Consider the following 24,092-nt stretch of genomic DNA (forward strand, 5'->3'; position numbering starts at 1 on the left):
TTCACAAAAACATTATTTATCAACACCATTTATGAATTATGATGACTCCCCTATGGCTTGCCACTCTGCTTTAACTGTTTTTCTATCCTCCTGTCAAAGTGCTTCTGCTCACTGATAAAAAATAAAATTAAACAAACAAATGTAAAAAGGACATCCATGGTGAATTTGATTTTGTCAAATTCAAAAGCAGCAGGACTCACTGTTAAATTTTGTATAAAATTCCTGAATCCTTAATTTTTTATCACAGTTGCTTTTGTACATTTCATCATTATTCATTTTATCAATTCATTTTTTCCTTCATTAGTGAAATTCTAAATACACCTCCGCAATTCATCAATTCAGGACACATTTACAAAATAAAGTGTAATAGAAATGTATTGAAAACATGCTTAACAGTTTATGACAACTAGTCAACCATTTTGCATTTAATGACTTATGCAAGGAACTAATGCCTAGATGTTTTGAGTATGACAATTCAACAGAGAAATAGCATAATAGGTCTATATTTTGATCATCGTGACATAAAGAGTTGATAATGTAGGAAACAGCAGACAGTTGTACATTATGAATTGCATGAATGTACCAAAGCATTTGCAATTTGTATAAAATGAGAAATTGCTTTTATGATGTGCACAAGTGAAAGATGATGTGATTTCAGGTGTGATCTGAGAAATGCACCAAAGCAACTGAGATAAACTATAATACTTATTGGATACCCTGCAGAATCACTGACCCCATGAGTCACAGACCACATAAAAGAAAGTGTTACGAGAACACAAACTGCCTTTTTAATTTGCATTCATGTGTGTATTTCATAAAAAAAAAGCTAAACTTTAAAACAATATAAAAAGGACATCCATGGTGAATTTGATCTAGTCACAGTGTGTGTGTGTGTGTGTGTGTGTGTGTGTGTGTGTGTTGCCCAGAATTTATGTCAGATGAGTGTGGATTGCATCAATTTGCTCCTGATCTTCAAAGTACAATGGCACAGGTACTTGTTGGTGGAACACTTTTGGAAAAAGTGTCAAGACACTTTGATTTCTTTTGGCCACTGATGATGGACTGTGCAGAGAAAATTAAAAAAATGACATTAAAAACATGTCCTTGTATGTCTCTGTAAGTCATTTATTTACTAGAGAAGCTATTGGTTTGGAATGCAGTTAAAAAATAGATGGGTGTTTATAGTTTATAAAAGTTTCGAGAGAAGAGAGAGAGAGAGAGAGAGAGAGAGAGAGAGAGAGAGAGAGAGAGAGAGAGAGAGAGAGAGAGAAAGAGAGAAAGAGAGAGAGAGAGAGAGAGAGAGAGAGAGAGAGATTTCCATAGCTAAAGCAAACACACACCTTTATGGGATGCATCATGCAAGTTACTTGGCAAAGACAGAGTATGATAAATCCCACTTTAAGTGCACACAGCCTACATTTTAATCCAGATCAGTACGCTATTTTAAGAAAAATTTATATTTAGATATAAATGAGATAGTTAGATCATCTCATTTTATAAGAAACAACTCAAACCAGAAAGGAGTAAAGGAGTCTTACCAGAAGAGGCAAGATAAAGACGGGCAACAAAAGAAAATTCAAAAGAAAATTAATTTTGAAAGTGAGTAGAGAAGACTAGGGGCAGCTAAATTTACACGTGGTAAGCTTTAACTTATAAATTTAAGCCAGACAGAACATCAACCTGACCGTCCAGAACTTTTTGTCTCTCGAAATAAATGATAGACCTATCCATTGACATAAAGAAATGAATTGATATCTACCTAGCTCTATCAAGCTATTCGTTTATAAATAATAAATGTTGCATCATTGCTAAACAACAATAACTTTAGCGGATTATTTATTATACCTCAATCAATTCGTGTCAATGTACAGCCTCCCCCTACTGGACGCATCAGGAACAGCAGGGGCGTAAAACTGCCAGGGGCGTAAAACTGCTTGGGGCGTAGATCTACCGGCTCCAACTGTCTCCATTGACTTTGCATTGCGAGAGGCTGCCTCCTTGTCATTTCTTGCTTCTAACAAAAGACAGAATAATGCCTAAAAGCTGCTGTGTGACAAGGTGTACAGCAAACAAGCTAAGAAACCCAGAAATAAGTTTTCATAAGCTGTCGACCCCAAAAAACGAGCGTGTGAGGACATAAAAGTGAAAAATTCCAAATGAATTTTTTCCCCGGCAAAATTAATGTCATATAGGCCTATTTTTGTTCAATAATATTTTTATTATGACCGCCGCTAGCGTAGCTAGCGAAAGCGGTCATATAGGGATTGTCAAAGTTTTTTTTTTGTTTTTTTTTGTCACCTTACTGAATTTTTCGTCAACGATACCAGGGACACCGAAGCACCGGGGAACATGAAATTTGGTGGGCATGTAGCCCCACTAGACTTCTAAGGAAAAATTTCGTTTGGTCCCCGGGGGCCACTCCCCCCCCGCGCTGGGCCCCCCCAAACCCCAAAAAATGCAGTTTTTCCTAAATAACTACCTGAACCGTGGCACCGAGGATGAAGAAATTTTTGTGGTATGTTGGTCTACTAGACTTTTACGGAAAAATTTCGTTTGGTCCCCGGGGGCCACTTCCCCCCCCGCGCTGGGGCCCCCTTAAATTTTTCGTCAACGATACCAGGGACACCGAAACACCGGGGAACATGAAATTTGGTGGGCATGTAGCCCCACTAGACTTCTAAGGAAAAATTTCGTTTGGTCCCCGGGGGCCACTCCCCCCCCGCGCTGGGCCCCCCCAAACCCCAAAAAATGCAGTTTTTCCTAAATAACTACCTGAACCGTGGCACCGAGGATGAAGACATTTTTATGGTATGTTGGTATTCTAGACTTTTACGGAAAAATTTCGTTTGGTCCCCGGAGGCCACTTCCCCCCCCCGCGCTGGGGCCCCCGTAAATTTTTCGTCAACGATACCAGGGACACCGAAGCACCGGGGAACATGAAATTTGGTGGGCATGTAGCCCCACTAGACTTCTACGGAAAAATTTTGTTTGGTCCCCGGGGGCCACTCCCCCCCCGCGCTGGGCCCCCCCAAAACCAAAAAAATGCAGTTTTTCCTAAATAACTACCTGAACCGTGGCACCGAGGATGAAGACTTTTTATGGTATGTTGGTCTACTAGACTTTTACGGAAAAATTTCGTTTGGTCCCCGGAGGCCACTTCCCCCCCCGCGCTGGGGCCCCCGTAAATTTTTCGTCAACGATACCAGGGACACCGAAGCACCGGGGAACATGAAATTTGGTGGGCATGTAGCCCCACTAGACTTCTACGGAAAAATTTTGTTTGGTCCCCGGGGGCCACTCCCCCCCCGCGCTGGGCCCCCCCAAAACCAAAAAAATGCAGTTTTTCCTAAATAACTACCTGAACCGTGGCACCGAGGATGAAGACATTTTTATGGTATGTTGGTCTACTAGACTTTTACGGAAAAATTTCGTTTGGTCCCCGGGGGCCACTTCCCCCCCCGCGCTGGGGCCCCCGTACATTTTTCGTCAACGATACCAGGGACACCGAAGCACCGGGGAACATGAAATTTGGTGGGCATGTAGCCCCACTACACTTCTAAGGAAAAATTTCGTTTGGTCCCCGGGGGCCACTCCCCCCCCGCGCTGGGCCCCCCCAAAACCAAAAAAATGCAGTTTTTCCTAAATAACTACCTGAACCGTGGCACCGAGGATGAAGAAATTTTTATGGTATGTTGGTCTACTAGACTTTTACGGAAAAATTTCGTTTGGTCCCCGGGGGCCACTCCCCCCCCCCCGCGCTGGGAATGACCTCTTGCTTCCCTCAGGAGGGGGCCTGGGACCCTATTATATACAGGTTAAGGTAACACCCTAGACTGTGAGGGTCTGGCCAATCCTAATTCAATCAGCATAAGGCTCCAAAAAACATTTGGGTCCGAAAGCCTTTTGCAGAACAAAAGGCAGGCCCGGGGTGGGTAATCGGGAGAATCGGGAGAATTCCCGGTGGGCCGCTTCACTTTTGGTCCGGTCGAGGATTTTTTATTTTATTTTAATTTTTTATTTTTATTTTACATTTGTCACGTTAGTTACATTAGGACGCAGCGCGCAGCCTCTGCATGGGTTGTACCATGAGGATAACAGATATACAGGCGAGGAATCGGGAACTCGCGAGCTCATTCAAACCCTGCGCACGCGAATGACATCTCCTCTGCACGCAATACAAGCCCTCGCACGCGCGCATGATCATTCCCCACGCTCTCGCGCTTGATCTCCTGCTTTTGCTCGCTCGAACACTTTTATTTTTGGCAGTCGATGGGCGGGACTTACTGTTTTAATAACCTCAAATGTCATTAGGTATCACGTTTTTTTATTAAAAAAGCATTATTTTTGAATATTTTTTAATACAAATAAATCTGTAAACATTAGTTCAATATGCCTCTTTGTGGAAGAGTGGGATACATTTCAAATGCTTTCTTTCTTTCTTTCTTTCTTTCTTTCTTTCTTTCTTTCTTTCTTTCTTTCTTTCTTTCTTTCTTTCTTTCTTTCTTTCTTTCTTTCTTTCTTTCTTTCTTTCTGCTTTTGTTAATTTATCAATATCCTTGTGGAAGAGTGGAACATTTTTTGTTAACTTTCTCAGCTTAAGTGAATTATTATTTAACCTTTACATTATTTGTTGAACCATGTTATTAATAAAAACTACACAATAGTAAGAGCTGAACTGTTGCTTCATTTATCCAATTTGGAAAAAGTGCTAATTTGGAATTCCACCATGGAAAAAGAGGGCCGGTCTTGGGCCTGAAACTCCCGGGCTGAAAAGTGGCCCCACTCCGGCCCTGACAAAAGGTGAGATTCTCAGTGAATCATTCGTGTGCTAATCCCATCAGTCTGAGTGAACCCCTCACAGAAACACATGACTAAATGAAATTAACAGTTTGGAAACGATGAATATAAGTAATAATGAATTTTTTCCGCAACAGCCAACAGAAGGATGAGAAGTGCAAGTTAACTGATCACATGAGCTGGTGAAAAGAGGAGCTAGTTGTGTCTGAGTTCCTTTGTAATGTATTTTCTGTCCTTTTCCTTCACTTCCCTCTTAAGAGCTTCCTGGAGACTCTTGTTGTTTCTCGTCATCACTGCTCAGAGTCTGTTCTTTCTTTCATCTGTTTAGGCTTTAGAAGCAGCTGATTTTATAAGCTAGTTGCTGTTACATCACTGACTCTGCATTTGATGGCTTTCCTCTCAACAGATTGTTTCCCCGTTCGTTTGCCATTATGTCACTTGTCGTCTGGTTTTCTCATCATATTGCAGAATTAACAGGTCTATAGTCTTCAAACAAGGTTTTTTTTATTATTATTTATAGAAACAACATTATTTTGACAATGACAAACAGATGTTATAATGTGATCGGAAGATGATTCCTTCTGTAAATTTTCTCCACTGTTTTGTCATTTCTTACAAAGTAATTTTAACAGAAGAATGTAAATGCTACACTAAAAAACGTTTAATTGGTTAACTACGTTACTAAATCATACATGGTATAAAATAACATTTTTGCAAGACAATATATATTGCAAAAGTAGGATGAAATATATGAAGAAAACTACACACATATATGCATAGCCTACTGCCAAACTACAATATAGTTAAAAAAGAATCTTTTTTTATGTATGAAAGTTTAAAGTATGAATAGTCTCACAATTTTTGCCAATATGTTTTCCCAAAATTCATTCTGTGAACCATTTATTGTAAGTAGCCTATTTAACATTTATTTGTAATTATTGTTTTCAGTTATTTGAGTGTTTTATGTCGATGAGTTAATGCTGATTGCATTATTTAATCATGCAGTGTGTTTGTGTGTGTAAAACTTTAGGTCTTTGTTATTATCAGCACATTTTACAGTAACAGATTGTAATAGCTCTATATTTGGCTGTTGTACGGTGGCCGAGAGAGCTCAACGCGCTGCAACTGAAGAAAACACATGCAAATAGAAAAAACACCCGCAAATTAAGAAAACATCTTCATCAGTTTTACAACACATGTGTGCTCCAAATACTCACAACACAACCAAATACAGAAACGCTCTGCAAAAGTTCACAACACAACCAAATACAGAAACGCGCTGCAAAAGTTCGCAACACAAACAAATACAGAAACGCGCTGCAAATAGGACAGAACACAACGGAAATGTTTCCGGGGAACCCAATAAGTGACGGACGGACGGCTGGGACGTGCTTATTGCTCGTGAGCTTTACCTATGCCCTACTCTCTTAAAAGGGCAGACGACAGAGCCCTTGTATTGGGCACTTTGGAGCGGGGCACTTGTGTGCCATTATGTTGATGAAGGGAGCAACGAAAGACAACGTAATATTTTCCTCATTATTTTCACCTGGGATGTTCCCATGACAACGCAGCGCGTGTCCATCAGCTGAATAGCTGTTCTTACCAGAAATATAGTATTATTGCTGTTAACATAACTGTTGCAAATAAATATACATTTTATACAACAAAAAAATATGCTTTATATCTGTGTGTGAGTGTCTCAACTAAAACTTGCGGTCTCATATTTGGACCCTAGCTGCATTCTAACATTTCTAAAGGCGGCCGCACACCGGACGCGCAGCTCAGCGCCGCGCCGCGCCACGTCTAGGACAACTGTCACCTGAAAATCCGATAACATCAGCAATTTTCTGATTTCTGTAAATAAATATAAAACTAAATGTATATTGCAGCACAGGGTGAAGTCCGTATATACATTAACTACGATTTGAGACACACACATGTACATTTTATATAAAACTATGTAAATGGCGCTCTGTGGCGCGGCAGGATTTTGAACACGGTCCTGAGCCGCCGCGGACAGACGCCGAAAGGCGCCGCCGGTGTGTGTACTCTCATAGAGAATAGTGTGTTCGAATTTAAAAGACGTGGCGCTGCGCGGCCCAGCGCGTTTCTGTATTTGGTTGTGTTGTGAGTATTTGGAGCACACATGTGTTGTGAAACTGATGAAGATGTTTTCTTAATTTGCAGGTGTTTTTCTATTTGCATGTGTTTTCTTCAGTTGCAGCGCGTTGAGCTCTCTCGGCCACCGTACTGTTGTATTAACATTATGTTTTTAATGACATATACAGCCAACAAAAAATATAGCCAACAACATGCCCATAATGCTTGTAACATAATATATATATATATTTATAGACGAGATGCAAAATGCCTTCAAATAATTCAAAAACGTAGTCTATTTTCAACTTCAATGCATCGATCTGTTTTCCAGATGTAAAAAGGACAATCTTCAATGATTTGGCGACATCTTGAGGTAATGAAACAGCATCGGTCAACACATTTACATAATTCACGAGTTGATATAAAGTTGTAAGAAAAGTCTGTGGGATCTGAATAAGTGTCCTAAAATCCAAAATTTAATATAAAATATACTGAGATCATTGCAATAAACAGACTCACCGACTTTTTAATTTTACAATTAAACATTTTAATGGCTTCCAGAAACACACTACATTACACGTTTCACATTTATTCCTTAAAGCTGTTTCTGCACAATATTCGCTGCTTCTTGGACCACATAGCGCTTTTGACCACGTCTCTCAGTGGTAGCAGGGGTCTGTAGAGTTGAAGAAGACACCACCAGAAGCTTTTGTTGCTGAAAACTCTCATCAGAGACCGAAACTTCATCCAGGTACTGCTTCAGATAGGTCTTCAGTCGTTCATTCTCCTGTAACTGAAGCACTTTCTCTCGCTTCAGACACATACGGTCAAGCTGAACCTTGTTGTAACGTTGCCAAAACTTCCCAAGAGAAGAATAGTCCGGTACTAGCTGTGGACAGAGGATAGGACAAGGGGAGAAAAGTCAAAAGACAACACAAAAGACATACTGAATTTAACAGATGACTAGAATAATGCAAAAGAAATGCTACTACACATCAAAGTAATTAAACTGCATGAAATATCTGAAATGACTTCCCCAAAAGCGACATATATCTGAGTGAAAAAGGATGTCCATTGAGAAAAAAATTATTTTCATTTTTCTATCTGCAATTAATTGAATGATAAAAACCGGCCACTCCATGTCAAAACGATGGCAGATTTGAAAGCAAGTTTACAGTGGATTGTGGGAGTGTGATTTTAATAAACCTGAGTGAGTTTCTCATCCGCCGACTTCATGGCATTGGCTTTCTCCTGACTCAGCTCTTCTTCACTCAATGATGATTTGTAGAAGGGCAGAACCTTCTCATGCTCCGTCTCCATCTTACTGCACACCTCAGAGAGACGCATCAACCTTTCCCCCTATGGAAGAGACAGAATGGGTGACTGATTGGATGTTGAGAGTATTGCTAATATTAATTCATTTAGTTCCAGAATTACATAATCTCTACTTCCAATAAATATACAAAATGCATCCCTGTTGCAAGAAAAATATATATATTTCTGGTCTACTAATGATACAAGAGACAGTTTCTCCTGTTTCAGCTTGACTGAGATATTAACTAATAAGGAAATATCTAAACTAAATAAAGTAAGGCATAAAATGCTTAAATGTTAATGTATCATTAAAAGACATTCTGTGTTCTGATATGGTTTTGCATGTAGCATGAAATTATGATGTTTTTGGTATGTCCACGATTCTCATTTTAAGCATGTAAAACATTAAATATAATAGATTTTAAATGTTGGTCATCAAAGTTATTGGCCAGAGGGTGAAAATACTCTATTAAGCAATCCAAAATTGCATCTCACCAAGTTCCAACATCCTTGTTGATCCTGGAACAACTTTCCAATCAACCAATCAGATTCAAGGGCTAGGTTTACAGTTAATGTTATAACAATGGTAGGGGTTTCTAGCCCAGACAGCAACAAAGTGTCGGCCCAGATCTTGTTGCAGGATTAACAAAATATATCTATTACTTGAAGGCATAAAGCAGTTGTTTGGAAAATGTTAAAACATTTGTTAAAATGTGGGTGTAATAAATTTACCAAAGCTACTGTCTCCTGTAGTTTTTTAACAGCATTGTTGCTTTGAACGGTAAGTTTAGTGAGCTGCTTTCTCCGAATGGTTTGAGCCGCACGGAACTGGACTCTGAGATGTTGAACTTCCTGGCGGAGCTCATCACGGTCTAAACGAAGCTGCTGAACTGTTCCTCCACTTTGACTGGAGCTCAGCTGACAGCGCAGAGCTGAGATGGTCTCCTGCAAAAGTTTTGTACAGTTTAAACTGCAATAAAATCATCAAAATGATGAAATATCACAATTGGAAGAAAAATGCTTGTACAAAGTAGACAGAAAAAACAGATCCCACACTGGATTTTTGTCTGACCTGCAGCTTCTGAATGTGCTTTTGATGTGCGTCGATCTCTTTAACACTCTGTTTATTCTTGACATTCAAAGAGTTAAATGCGATGATTTGGTCTTTGGTGGACTCGTTAAATTCGTGTGAAACCTCCTTCATGTCTTGCCACAGTTTTTCCATAACCCCTTCCATCTGTTCTTTCACTGTTTGATTTTCCTCTTTGTTCTGCAGAAATAAAACCAACAACATATTATTATATCATGTTTTTTCCCCAACTGCTAACATTCTTTTGTCCAATCTGTAGTCACATTTTCAAAATGTCTAAAGTCATTTTCACAAAACTCTAAACTCTGTATGGCCGCCTTGGTCAGTGTGCTCCCTTACCTCTGCTCCATTGGTGATCATTAAAGACTAACTATCATTAAAGGTTCTCTAAGCGATGTCGGGAGACGTTACTTCTTGTTGACATTCGAATTGTTGTCAAACAAAACGGAGGCTAGCTAGACCCTCCCTCCTCCTCATCCCGTCTCCTCCCCCCTCCCCTCCGGCATAAAGGAAAGTCAAAATAGTCACTACAAAGTTAAGTTTTACTGATACTTCATTCAATGTGTAATGTCACCAAGTTAGATAAATGCTTTTATATATTGCAGAACAGAATACAGAAAAAGAGAAACATTATCTTAAAATCGTTTCGCCACCTGAGGTTATAACTATAACGTTAGCTCCCATACAAGGACGCTTAAAGCATTACATTTAACGCAGCATTTACTGCATTTGACAGTTCAGCTCAAAATGAAACACACCTGAACCAGCTAATCAAGGTCTTTCAATGCATACTAGAAACATACTACATACTACAAAACATACTACATACTACAATTATGATATAATATTAATTTTATTTTATTTTTCGTGTTCGCATTTATGAGGGAAAAAAACAACGTGTCAGTTCTCGGCACTAAAAGGCTGCTTTAAAACTTTCACAGAGACCTCAAACAGAACAGCTGCCTTTCTTTAAATTGAATTTCGTTTTGTATTAATTATATCTTAATTTTAATCAATGTTTCATGAAACAATTGCCTGGGTTTAATAAGAAGTAGGCCTAAATATAGCAGAATCACGACATGGAGGCGCCGGCGAGTGAACTGGAGTTCGTCTCATAAATGAACCGAAACTCAGCGTATAATGCACATTCACATTCACAGCGTATTTGGACACATTTAGACGCATTCATAATCATTACTTTTACCGCACGCAAAAAGATTGCCACAAAGAACCGGTAAAAGTAATGATTGTGCGCTTGAGTGCGGCTATATTACGTAAACGCTCATTATCCTGTTGGCTATAAGTAATTCAATTAATATAAAGGGGAGATTTGTCCACGAATGACTTAAATGAACAACTAGCCTACTAGTCGACTAGAAAAGAAAAAAAACTTTTAGTCGGAAGCAGCCCTTATACCACATATTTTCGAACCAGGCAACAGGACATCTGGGTTGAGCGAGCGACCCTGCGGAATATTCAGAAATGCGCTCTCTACTCACGAGCTCTGATCGGAACAAACCCGAACCTCACTGTCTGCTGAACTTGCGCAGAATTGAAACATCAAAATATAACCAGCTTTTTAAAATGGTTTTTAAAACTAAACACTATTTTAGCACAAATTATGAGCTTATTGGCGTTTTGGATGGGCCTGTTGAAAAGTGGGGCCGTGCCTGAGATACAACAGGACATCGTCTTTCAAAACATAACCTGCGCGAAAGAGAGAAAAAAATTAATGCATCATTGTACCCAGCACTTCTGAAAATGCACTTCCGAATGCGTCTCTGTCCCCAGCACATTTCAAACCAAACTGACGCCCATGACAAAGGAGTTTGAGTCAGAAAAGTAAAAGAAGACGTCAAAATGAGATAAGTGTATGTTTGAGCCAAACACTGTATATCATTCCACAGAGAAGAGCTATGTGAACAGCTATAGAATAAATGGTCTATAGCGTTTCTGTTTCTCGAATTGTACTTGTAGTAGCCTACTTATGATACGCCGTTTTCGCGTGCATATATACGCACTTTATGGCGTGTAATAGGCACGCACTCCGCACCCCTAATCCTAACCAAGGGGTTTACAGTGCGTAGCATGTGCATGCAAAAACATTTTTGGCGTATAAATGGCACGAGAAATAAAATTTGTGGTATAGATACGCACTTTCATGAGATAATGTTTCATAATCTGCTACTGGGCCGGCCCTCTGTCAAATTTTAAAACCCAGTGTGGCCCTTGAGCCAAAAAGTTTGCCCACCCCTGATATAGACCCACCCATACCATACTAATACAAAATTACTCAACTTAAAAGTTAACTAATATTAGCAGCTTTTAATAATAAAAAAACGACACAAACCGTCTTTGACAATACTGACCTCAGACGAAAACACGGCAAGTTAAGCCTAATACCATACAGCAGTGAATCGCAAAGGAGAGTAGCCTATGGAGGAAACTGATCATGTATGTTAATGTAACAACTCACAACTCCTTTATTATTTTTGGATTGGCAACCACGTAAACACATAAACACATCGTAATGCATAGCGTAAGCTACATTTAAAAGCATCAAAATAGACCCGCTGTGAAATGTTAAACACAATACAACTAACGTTACACAAATATGCCGCAAGTTGTGCCATCGCATGCGTGGTTCCGATAGTGTAGGAAAACCGTGACGTTTTCTACTACGTAATTACGCGCATGCGTGAAACGGATCGTGCAGGTGGAGCGGATCGTGTACCGACACACCCCCTTCATGTGTACGCGAACTAACCCCCAAACCACACCCCTCAAATACTTCTTGTCGGTGATTGGCTGGAGCACTGTTTGTTGTGTTTCGTGGTGCGGGTGAGCCCAGTTTGTTTTTGTTGCCGTTTGTGGAGCCTGTGGTGTCTAGAGAGACCGCGTTTTTTTACAGTGTGTTCAGGGGACAGGCAGCTAGCGGATAGTGAGGAGATGTTTGCTGTATGTGACAAAAAATGTTTTGGCCTAAAAAACGCGTGACATGACTTAGAGCACCTTTAACCTGTTAAGCTGCAACGCCACTTTTGAAAAATCCCCAGAAATGACATACCCAAACTGAAACAGATACAGTTCATGAACCCTTTGCACTAAAAGCACAAGTATGATCTCATTTGAAAGCTGACACCTGGTAGTTTATTGTAAATGTAGAATTAATTATTGTCATAATGAAAAAACATTTTTTAAATAGCTTCAAAGTTTTGTAAAGTTATTAGAAATTTGTTTTTATTAAACATATTCATGAAAATAAAATTGAAGTGGGCCCTGGAGCAATCTAGAAATGCACTGCAGCTAAAGCCATATGTGTGACCATGTTATATTTAAAATCTGAAAATGATAAGTCTAAAACTCTGTATTTAGTTAAATGTTTTTCAAGATCATGTCAAATTACTTTATTTTGGGCCTAGCTAGCATGTTAGCTTAGCACACCATCAATACACGACCATTTATGAGATTAAAACCATGTTTGTGCTACAAACGTACTTTATAACGCAAGTGGAGTGTTTTAAATAATCTTCTGTGATCTAATTTGGCTTCAGATTAAAAAAAAAATCAGACAGAAAATATATTTATAGAATTATGTACAATGATAAAGTCTATATCGATTAGCAATACATTATAAATATAATATATTATAAAAATACCTGGCATTGCTTGAAGAACACAGGCAAATCACATATCATTGCAATTATGTTTATTGTTTTCAAAACGTCTGTATCTGCATATTACAGCGATCTCTGTGTTAGCTTTGTGTGTAGCTGCTGCTATCAGTGACGTCCTTGAAGGTCACATGATTATGGCTCTTCTTCATGTTCCATATATGGAGTATTTTTGTGCATATAGCGCCCTCAGGCTATTGGTATGAATTGAAAACACAGCACATCTCAGTAAGAAGCGCTCATAATGATTACATCGACGCATTTGGGTATAAATTCAATAAATATTATTCCTGTCTATAGAAATATGATGTGAATCTATGAGAATATATCAATATTTCTCCAAGTCTGCACATTTTTGAGCTAAAAGTCCTGAGGAACGTTGTTTTGTATAGCACTGTCATGACAACAGCACGGAGTTTTTTTTTCTGAATGGACCAGCTGACGCTCATAATTCATATTAAAGGGATCGATGCATTTTTTCATTTCATAACTCCTGACACAAATTAAGACATTAACTGTCACTATACGTTTCTCAGAATACAATAGTGGTCAAATACTGAAACTTGAGTCTTATATCTTTTTAATGATGTATAGTTTGTCAAAGTATAACATTTAATCTGATAGTAACTTTGAACTAAATAAATAAAAAAACGCTTCAGTGCGCCGACGCACTGGTGAGGGTTAACAGGGTAACTCCTTTAACTCCTACATAAATTTGTATATTTGTGTAATCTGTATTTTTGTAATCCATGAGCACATCTATTTATATTTGAATTGCACTGCATATTTTAGGGTAATGCAATAATTATGATTTTGTAAACCAAGACTCTAACTCTTATTATATTTTAAAAAAAGAATAATAATTTTACCTTTGCTCTAGCTTGTTGACTAATCTAGTTTTTACTAAACCTATGAATATGGCACTATGACAAATTGCTGGTGATGTTCTTCATTTGTAAGTCATTTTGGATAACAGCATCTGCCAAATGTAAATATGAACATAATAAAATCAGTACCTGTTTTTTAATTTGATTGCAATTGCTCTCGTAGTCACGTCTCGCCTCACTGTCAATATCAGCGTAGTTCTTTTCCATGGATAACATTACATTCTCCAAATTCACACTCTCCTGCTGGTGCTGTGAAAGAATCTGCTCCCTGGAATTTAAAAGAAATAACATACAGATGATGCTGCATTGGCTCAATCCTTTGCAGTGCATTTTCATGTCCCCATATAGATCTTTTTGTATAGAATATTATACCATTTTTTGTGAGAAATCCTGCTCATGACATCACTTTTGGTGGGAAAACAGTGTAAACATCGTTGTTAGTAATACTCTTGTGAATTTAGCAGTGTTTTATGGTATTAGTTGGAGTTTCTTGCATTAAATGACATAAATGCTTATGATAATATCAATATTTCAATAGATAATCAGAAAATATTCAAATTCAACAACAAAATTTAAATGAACTTCAAGCTGACACCCTCGAGTTTACTTCTTTTTTAGAGCTAGGTTCAATCCTGTTGTTAAACTTGTGGTTAAAGTTTATTACGATAATCCACTTTAGACATTCTACTATCTCTAATTAATTTGCAACTACATGTCAACTAACTCTCATTAGAGTATAAGTAGACTATTAGGGTTAGTGCAATATGTTAACATGTACTTGCAAAGTTACTCTAAAGTTATTCTAACTGCGTCTAACTATGGTTGAACAGTCAACTTGCTCTCGAATGTTGAACACTGACAGACTGGTTTTGACCATTCCAATATGGCGGACGGCTTACGTATAGTGGCCCACTGAAATGGCCGCTAATGAGGCATTTATGTATATCTGTGAAGTCTACTCTTAATGACTGTATGGCAAGCCTTTTTAGCTTAAATTGTACCCAGCGTTACTCGTGGTAATTGCATTTTTCTAGTAAGAATTCAATTAGAGAGCTCTACAATTCAATTCTTACTAGTAGCAATTCCAATTAGAGAGCTCTACAAATGAATTTTTACTCGTCATATGTCTCCATTGACTTCCATTCATTTTTAATTACGGAGCTCTACAATTGAATTATTATTAGTAACAATTCCAATTAGAGAGCTCTACAATTGAATTATTACTAGTAACAATGCAATTACGAGTAACGCTGGGTACAATTTAAGCTAAAACAGCTTGCCATATGACTGCTGGTTGACATGTCGTTGCAAAGATACTTACATTTATAGTAAGTAGAATGTCCAAAGCGGACTATCGAAATAAAGTGTTACCTAACCTTCTTGTCATTGCATAAATAATAAAGATATAATTAAAAAGTTTAAGTGCCCAAGCTTGACCTGAGTTTATTTCTGAAATTCTGGTATACAACCAAAGCATTGTCATTTTCTAAAGTTAAAAGGTATATCCTAAAAGGAATGACCCGATTTAAATTGTCAAGAACTGGCAAACTGGCCAAATTCACACCCTTGAAAACAAAACACTAACTTTTGTGTTATTGTTTGTGTTTACCTCTCAGTATTATACTCTGAGCTAAGTTCTTGGAGTCTGGTGTTGAAGTTGAACTCTAGTTCTGCCAGCCAACCCCTATGAAGCCCTAACAGACAGTCCACGTTCTGCAGATGAGAACTGCGCGCCATCTCTGACTGCTGCTCCCTCTCAGACAGATCAGCCACCAAACTCTGTAAAACACACACACACACACACACACACACACACACACACACACACACACACACACACACACACACACACACACACACACACACACACACACACACGTTTGTTACTCCCAGACTCTGTAATGAAAGCTATAGAATTTAAAACTGAGAGGCAAGTCTATATATTTTATATAGTCACCTTAATGGTGTTGTCTTTGTGGTCGAGGACTCTCTCAAAGCTCTGGCTGAGGACTGAGATGTCATTGCGTAGCTCTGCTGTCTTGGTCTGTGTTAAAACAGCACGCCACTGCTGCCGCAGCTTGTGTTGATTCAGATTGGTGTTCCTCTCCTCTTTCTGCAGTTTATCCTAAAAAACAAATAATTTCCGGTACAGAACGCCATTGCCTGAGTTTTTTTTTTTTTTTTTTACAATAGCCAGGACCACTCTCTCAATACTTAGCTCACTTTTTCAAAACTCTTCACACAGTGCAGTGAGCACAACAGCAGTTTATGTGGGCCAAACTTTGGATCATTTATCATTGCTTTGACACAAAATGCGTTCGATGATTACATCTTTTAATTTGCATGTTTATATACTCTTTTCAAAACTTTTCAAAACATAATACAAAAATGGATAAGACAGTATTTTGCTATATTTCTACAGTAATGCCATATTGAAATATATTCAGAATCTAACAAATGAAATACTATCAGAACAATTAGATAATGTTAACGTTAGCTGAACACCTACACAAGTGTTAGTCCTTCAGTTTCATCACCATCTAACGTTATTCTAGACAAAAGAGACTAACTTAAATGTAAACATTGACCTTGTCACATAAACAAACTGCCTTGAAACGATGTGTTGTTGAAAAGCACTATACAACTAAAAGACATGACTCCACGATTTCTAAATCTTAAATATTTACTTCAGCTCATATATATATATATACACTCAAAAAAAATGTTTTGTCTAAAAATAAGATTTATGTATTTGAATTGCATAACAAATTTCCATGCATTTGGATTACATAGTTTTAACATAAACCAATCAATAATCTGAATGTGATTCATATTTTTAAGTCATATCTAAATGAAACAGATAAAGATTTATGTAATTGTATTAATAAACTGAATGTGATTTATATTTGTCAGTCGTATGTAAATGAAACAGGTAAGATTTATGTAATAGTACACAGAAAAACGCCCATGTTAAATTAACACTGCTCAGTGTGTGTGTAATATGTGTGCACACTACAGAGGTAAAGCAGTCTTGAAGTTAATGAGATAATTAACTGATGATTGAGCATTAATTATGAACACCTGCTGTTAACAAGCAGAATCACTGAAGGAAAGAGAAACACAAGAACTACAACTGACTTCAGCCACAGCTAAAGGAAGACATTAAATCTGTGAAGATCTCAGCAGAGGAGGATTAAACAACTCCACAAACAGCATTACCAGCTTCACTTATTACTAATCAGACTGACTTTATTTCATTTCCGTTTGAATGAAAACAATAGGTGTATTTTTAAGTCACCATGATGGTGGTTAGCGTTTGCTTTAGTTTGACTCTTGACCCTTGACTCTGTAATGTAATTTTTTCCTGGTTGCTATAATTATGTGTCTATAAAACACATTTGTTGCAGCGAAAAAGCCAAGAGAACATGAGATCAGTTGATGTTGGCTGTTTATTGATGAAGGTGTAATCATCATATTGTGGCCTGAATCATTTATCTTTTTCAGTGTCTAATGCTTTGATTATTGGGGTTATGTGATTTTGTTTTAATTGTTATAGTAGCTGTGTGACCTGACAGCATTAGATCCAACAGTTAATCAACTAATATAAAGAATTTTAAAAACATTTAGTGCATTAAACTTTCAACATTATTACTTGGACATCAAGAATCAGTGTATGACTCTCAACAATGGTGACAATCAATGAAATGCTTCATGCTGCAGTGCATGCTGGGTACAACCAATCAAAACTCACCCATATCTCCCAGCATGCATTGCGGCATTAATAAATTATGCATCAGGATTTTTGTAGCTTTTGTCACCATTGTTGAGATTCATATGCTGTTTCTTGATGTCTGTGTGAGTTTAAGATTTGCCATAGATGAAAGGTTTTTGTGCACTAACTATATAAAAAAAAAAGTATATGGTTTGATAGATTTCATGCTGTAAAATCAAATGGCTCCTGTTATGGATAAAACAAAATAAAAAAACACAAGTCCTATATAATCAAAGCATTAGACACTGAACAAGATCAGCAAATCAGGCAATTACATGATGATCATCAAAAAACAGCCAACATCACCTGATCTCTTTTTCTCTTGGCTTTTTTGCTGCATCAAACGTGCTTTATAAACACATAATTATAGCAGCCAGAGAATTTTTAGGTTAAAGAGTCAAGGGTCAAGAGTCCAACTTAAGCAAACGCTAACCACCATCATGGTGACTTAAAAATACACCTATTGTTTTCATTCAAACGGAAATGAAATAAAGTCAGTCTGGTTAGTAATAAGTGAAGCTGGTAATGCTGTTTGTGGAGTTGTTTAATCCTCCTCTGCTGAGATCTTCACAGATTTAATGTCTTCTTTTCTCTTCAGTTGATGTCAATCTAAGGCTGTGGCTGAAGTCAGTTCTTGTGTTTCTCTTTCCTTCAGTGATTCTGCTTGTTAACAGCAGGTGTTCATAATTAATGCTCAATCATCAGTTAATTATCTCATTAACTTCAAGACTGCTTTACCTCTGTAGTGTGCACACATATGAACACTGAGCAGTGTTAATTTAACATGGGCGTTTTTCTGTGTACTATTACATAAATCTTACCTGTTTCATTTACATACGACTGACAAATATAAATCACATTCAGTTTTTTAATACAATTACATAAATCTTATCTGTTTCATTTAGATATGACTTAAAAATATGAATCACATTCAGATTATTGATTGGTTTATGTTAAAACTATGTAATCCAAATGCATGGAAATTTGTTATGCAATTCAAATACATAAATCTTATTTTTAGACAAAATTTTTTTTTTGAGTGTATATATATATATATATATATATATATATATATATATATATATATATATATATGTCAATCGCTCAAACACAATTGTCACACCTTGAGGAATTGGGTGAGCATGTCCTCTTTTCTCTTGGCAATATCCTCCTCAGCTTGAGTCTTTTGCTGCGTGTACAGCAGTCTCTCCTCCTCTGTCATCCCGGCAAGTTTTCCACCTCCTTTCTTCCCTGCTTTTTTAGACATGTTTGCTGAATGTCTGTGGATCACAGATTCAAAAGTACTCAAAAAAGAAGATGTATTTTATTACACAAAACCAGAACTGGCTTGTCAAACAGGGAGAAAGATAGACAGAAAGACAAACAGACATACAGATAGATAGATAGATAGATAGCCGTGAAGACCTTCGTTAAACTTTTTCCGTCAAGTAACGTTAAGCAGTAGAAATAGAAAAAGATACACAAAACGTGTCCATTTTTTATATTTACAATTGTGGATGGTAAAAATAATTATATTTTATTATGGATACTAGCATTATTTCCCATCGTCTTACCGTGTGATGTCCAGATTTCTGTTGACCGTTTCCTAGCAACCACCAATAAAGGCGACTGCACTGCCACATATCTCCAGCAGTGCGCACGGTATCATAGTACATATTATGGCAAGCCGTTTTAACATTTAATCATTTAAACCGACTAGTCTCTATTTTCATGCTACTAGTACTTATTTTTTAGATACTAGTATCTATTCCATTAAGTACTAGTACTTATTCATTAGCTACTAGTGTTTATTCTTTAGGTACTAGTGCCTATTCTTTAGATAGGCTACTAGTGCTTATTCTTTAGGTACTAGTACTTATTCAATAGATACTAGTACTTATTCAATAGATACTAGTACTTATTCATTAGATACTAGTACTTATTCATTAGATACTAGTACTTTTTCATTAGATACTAGTACCTATTAAATAGATACTAGTACTTATTCATTAGATACTAGTACTTATTCATTAGATACTAGTTCTTATTTATTAGATACTAGTACTTATTCATTAGTTACTAGTACTTATTATTAGATACTAGTACTTATTCATTAGATACTAGTACCTATTAAATAGATATTAGTACTTATTCATTAGATACTAGTACTTATTCCAAAAGTGACTAGTAACTATTCTTTTGTTACTAGTAACAAATAAAAATTTTTTTGCCATTGACTTCTATGGGGATCAGTCATTCAGATATCAACTATTCAGTTCTGACTAGTATGTATTCCAATTGTGACTAGTACATATATATTAGATACTAGTAGTTATTTATTAGGTACTAGTACTTATTTTTTAGATACTAGTAACTATTACTAGATACTAGTATGTATTCAATAAACACTAGTACTAAGTCATTAGATACTAGTACCTATTAAATAGATACTAGTACCTATTAAATAGATACTAGTACTTATTCATTAGATACTAGTACTTATTCAATAGATACTAGTACTTATAAATTAGCTACTAGTACTTATTCAATAGATACTAGTAACTATTTATTAGATACTAGTATTTATTCCAAATGTTACTAGTAAGATTTTTTATTTTACTAGTCACAACTGCTTTTTTACTCATCTTATGTTATGACTAGTCAGAACGGCCACTGGATAGTTCAATTAAAAATCTTACTAGTAAAATAAAAAATCTTACTAGTAACATTTGGAATAAATACTAGTATCTAATAAATAGTTACTAGTATCTATTGAATAAGTACTAGTAGCTAATTTATAAGTAGGCTACTAGTATCTAATTAATAGGCACTAGTATCTAATGAATAAGTACTAGTATCTAATGAATAAGTACTAGTATCTAATGAATAAGTACTAGTATCTAATGAATAAGTACTAGTATCTAATGAATAAGTACTAGTATCTATTGAATAAGTACTAGTACCTAAAGAATAAGCACTAGTATCTAAAGAATAGGCACTAGTACCTAAAGAATAAACACTAGTAGCTAATGAATAAGTACTAGTACTTAATGGAATAGATACTAGTATCTAAAAAATAAGTACTAGTAGCATGAAAATAGAGACTAGTCGGTTTAAATGATTAAATGTTAAAACGGCTTGCCATACAATAGAATTATTGCATTTATTTGTGTGTGTGTGTGTGTGTGTGTGTGTGTGTGTGTGTGTGTGTGTGAGATACCAGTTGTTAGCAGCAGAGGGAGCTATGCCTTTAAATATGCGTGTGTTCTTATTCGGAAATAAAAAGATGAGCTGCAGCAGCACAACCCTATGAGCACAACAAACGCAAATTAGGTTGGAAATGCTCTAATTCAGTATAGCCTATTAACATGTTGTCTTATTCGAGAGATGTTTTTAGCAGTAAAAGGTTTTCTTTAAACTTTGTTATGGGGGTGTTTTTATTTATTTTTATTTAATTGATACACGATGACACTTGTAATTTTGTTGCAGGGGTGAATTCAGGTTGATTGGACACTTTTTGCCATTGAGATGACTGGGAAAAAGTGTCCCAATCAACCTGTTTCACCCTAGTATTTTGGTCCTATGATAATGTTTTATAAACATAATAGAACAGCTGCAGCGTAATCATTCTGCTATTAATGATTTATATAAAACACAAGCTGCAGATAATTACTCATGATCTTTGTAAACAGTTTTCATGGCTGATTATATACAATAGGCTATAGGCCTACCACTGGTTTTATAGGGTGTTTTGAGTTGACTGACATGCAAAACATGTTTCATTTGTATTGCTTGACCTAAAGAAGTAAATAATATCAGGATGCACATGTTAAAGGTATTTATTACTCTGTCACTGATGGTATGTGCTTAAATGATTAATTGTTCTGAAAAATTCTGTATAAACTCAAATAATTCATTTGATTTATTCATCAATACACTTATTCCTTTCTTCTTTGTCTTGAGTTTAGCCAACAGAAGGATGAGAAGTGCAAGTTAACTGATCACATGAGCTGGTGAAAAGAGGAGCTAGTTGTGTCTGAGTTCCTTTGTAATGTATTTTCTGGCCTTTTCCTTCACTTCCCTCTTAAGAGCTTCCTGGAGACTCTTGTTGTTTCTCGTCATCACTGCTCAGAGTCTGTTCTTTCTTTCATCTGTTTAGGCTTTAGAAGCAGCTGATTTTATAAGCTAGTTGCTGTTACATCACTGACTCTGCATTTGATGGCTTTCCTCTCAACAGATTGTTTCCCCGTTCGTTTGCCATTATGTCACTTGTCGTCTGGTTTTCTCAGCATATTGTAGAATTATCAGGTCTATAAACAAGTTTTTTTTGTTTTTTTTAACAACATTATTTTGACAATGACAAACAGATGTTATAATGTGATCGGAAGATGATTCCTTCTGTAAATTTTCTCCACTGTTTTGTCATTTCTTACAAAGTAATTTTAACAGAAGAATGTAAATGCTACACTAAAAAACTTTTAATTGGTTAACTACGTTACTAAATCATACATGGTATAAAATAACATTTTACAAGACAATATATTGCAAAAGTATGATGTACTTTAAAATATATGAAGAAAACTACACACATATATGCATAGCCTACTGCCAAACTACAATATAGTTAAAAAATATATTTTTTTTTTATGTATGAAAGTTTAAAGTATGAATAGTCTCACAATTTTTGCCAATAGGTATTCCCAAAATTCATTCTGTGAACCATTTATTGTAAGTAGCCTATTTAACATTTATTTGTAATTATTGTTTTCAGTTATTTGAGTGTTTTATGTCGATTAGTTAATGTTGATAGCATTATTTAATCATGCAGTGTGTTTGTGTGTGTAAAACTTTAGGTCTTTGTTATTATCAGCACATTTTACAGTAACAGATTGTAATAGCTCTATATTTGGCTGTTGTATTAACATTATGTTTTTAATGACATATACAGCCAACAAAAAATATAGCCAACAACATGCCCATAATGCTGGTAACATAATATATATATATATATATATATTTTTTTTTTTACATTAGCAAAGTTCTGGCAACCATATCAGCTGCAATTTTTTTAAATCGTAAATTTCATAAAATACGAAAAAAAGATTACACTTTATTTTAAGGTGCTTGTTACAGTGTAACTATACACATTTAAGTACTGAGTCATATTAATTAACAAAATTTTACTATATAAACAGGGCTATGGTTAGTTTGGTTTAATTGCATGTTAATTATGCATTATGTTATTACTACAGTGAGTGCATGTAACATGTAACAAAGACACTGTAAAATAAAGCGTTTCCGAAAAAAAAGATTAAAAGCGAACTCCTTTGCACAAATAATATTTTACAAATTTATTTCTTTTTACAAATGCAAAACTTTAAACAAGTGCACGTGACCATATACCACAAGAACATCCAATCACATCGTCGCGGCGTATGTCAGGTAATGTTCGTGCTGAGCTTTGGTCATTCCTGGTAAAAGCACGTAAGAAGAAGGAACAGCAGGTCCAGAACCCGGCCAGCCCAGGCAGTTATAGGGCATCATGTGGCCCGGGTTCCCCGGAGACGGGTGAGCGTGTGGCGCACCGGCCAGAACCCCCATACCGGGGAACGCGGAGACTCCACCGGGATACCCGAGCAAAGAGTAATGTGGGAAAGGAGCAGGGTGTAATTCCGTAATTTTGGAATTCAGGTCAAGAAACTGATAGGGGTTGGCGGACAGGTGGTGGTGACTGAAAAACACTCGAGTACCAGCAGCGGCAGACGTCTTTTCCGCGCTCAGCGAGTCCGCGAGCGCGTCACCGGGTAACCGCGCACTTTTCAACGGGTCACTGTCACCCAGATTATACGTCACATTAAAATGATACCTATCTTTTTTGACCAAGGTTTTGGGCTTTCGCCGCGGTCTGTATTTGTAATCCGGGTGTTCTTTCATGTGAACGGCTCTCAGGCGTTTGGCCTCGTCGATAAAAGGTCTTTTTTCAGAGTCTGACAAGAGCTTCCATTCGCCTCCGAGGCGTTTGCTGATCTCGGAGTTGTGCATCTTCGGGTTGTCCAGTGCCATCTTGCGTCTCTGAGCTCTCGACCACACCATAAAAGCGTTCATAGGACGCTTAACATGGTCCATAGGCTTTGCCATTTCTGAAATGGTGCTCCTTTTTCAATTCAGTCCAGCGGAAAGCAGCCCAAAGTTCCTTTCACGCACAGTTCAGTCAGACCTGCCTATGTTACCTTTTGTAACATGGCACCAAAATCTGAGTCTCCGCCTTGAAATAAGTTTTACTATTTGCCAAGTATCATTGACTTACAAAAATACCATCAGATAGGGCTATTTATCTCTTCAAACAAGTGGCAATAGTTGTAGCTGTGTTATCCATGGACGCACGGTGAGTTTCTTAAGTGACCTGGGTTTGAAAGAGCATCACACACTGCTTAGATTTGTACCTCCTGCGCTGAGTT

General features: G+C 36.9%; 2 protein-coding genes across 2 annotated transcripts; both read right to left on the reverse strand.

Annotated features, from left to right (window-relative positions):
- Nucleotides 1–7,087: 7,087 nt before the first annotated feature.
- On the reverse strand, nt 7,088–19,278 carry drc2 (dynein regulatory complex subunit 2). Its single transcript, XM_082189936.1, has 9 exons — nt 19,209–19,278; nt 18,758–18,914; nt 15,820–15,987; nt 15,472–15,641; nt 13,992–14,130; nt 9,284–9,481; nt 8,944–9,156; nt 8,104–8,256; nt 7,088–7,786 (listed from the first exon to the last, which is right to left on the reverse strand). The coding sequence occupies exons 2-9, from the start codon at nt 18,899–18,901 to the stop codon at nt 7,493–7,495; spliced, it is 1,479 nt and encodes a 492-aa protein (XP_082046062.1). The 5' UTR covers nt 18,902–18,914; nt 19,209–19,278; the 3' UTR covers nt 7,088–7,492.
- A 3,692-nt stretch (nt 19,279–22,970) lies between these two features.
- On the reverse strand, nt 22,971–24,092 carry sox21a (SRY-box transcription factor 21a). The gene has a single exon (XM_082137328.1). It carries the CDS (start codon nt 23,770–23,772, stop codon nt 23,053–23,055), a length of 720 nt encoding a protein of 239 aa, XP_081993454.1. The 5' UTR covers nt 23,773–24,092; the 3' UTR covers nt 22,971–23,052.

The sequence above is a fragment of the Leuciscus leuciscus genome (assembly GCF_965113295.1).
Source record: "Leuciscus leuciscus genome assembly, chromosome: 14".
Taxonomy (NCBI): domain Eukaryota; kingdom Metazoa; phylum Chordata; class Actinopteri; order Cypriniformes; family Leuciscidae; genus Leuciscus; species Leuciscus leuciscus.

Coding starts and splice junctions, on each gene's coding strand:
- sox21a (XM_082137328.1), bottom strand. CDS start 23,772: ATGGCAAAGCCTATGGACCATGTTAAGCGTCCTATGAACGCTTTTATG.
- drc2 (XM_082189936.1), bottom strand. CDS start 18,901: ATGTCTAAAAAAGCAGGGAAGAAAGGAGGTGGAAAACTTGCCGGGATG. Junction 15,988..18,757: donor TGCTCACCCAATTCCTCAAG/GTGTGACAATTG, acceptor TTTGTTTTTTAG/GATAAACTGCAGAAAGAGGA. Junction 9,482..13,991: donor GCAATCAAATTAAAAAACAG/GTACTGATTTTA, acceptor TTATTTCTGCAG/AACAAAGAGGAAAATCAAAC.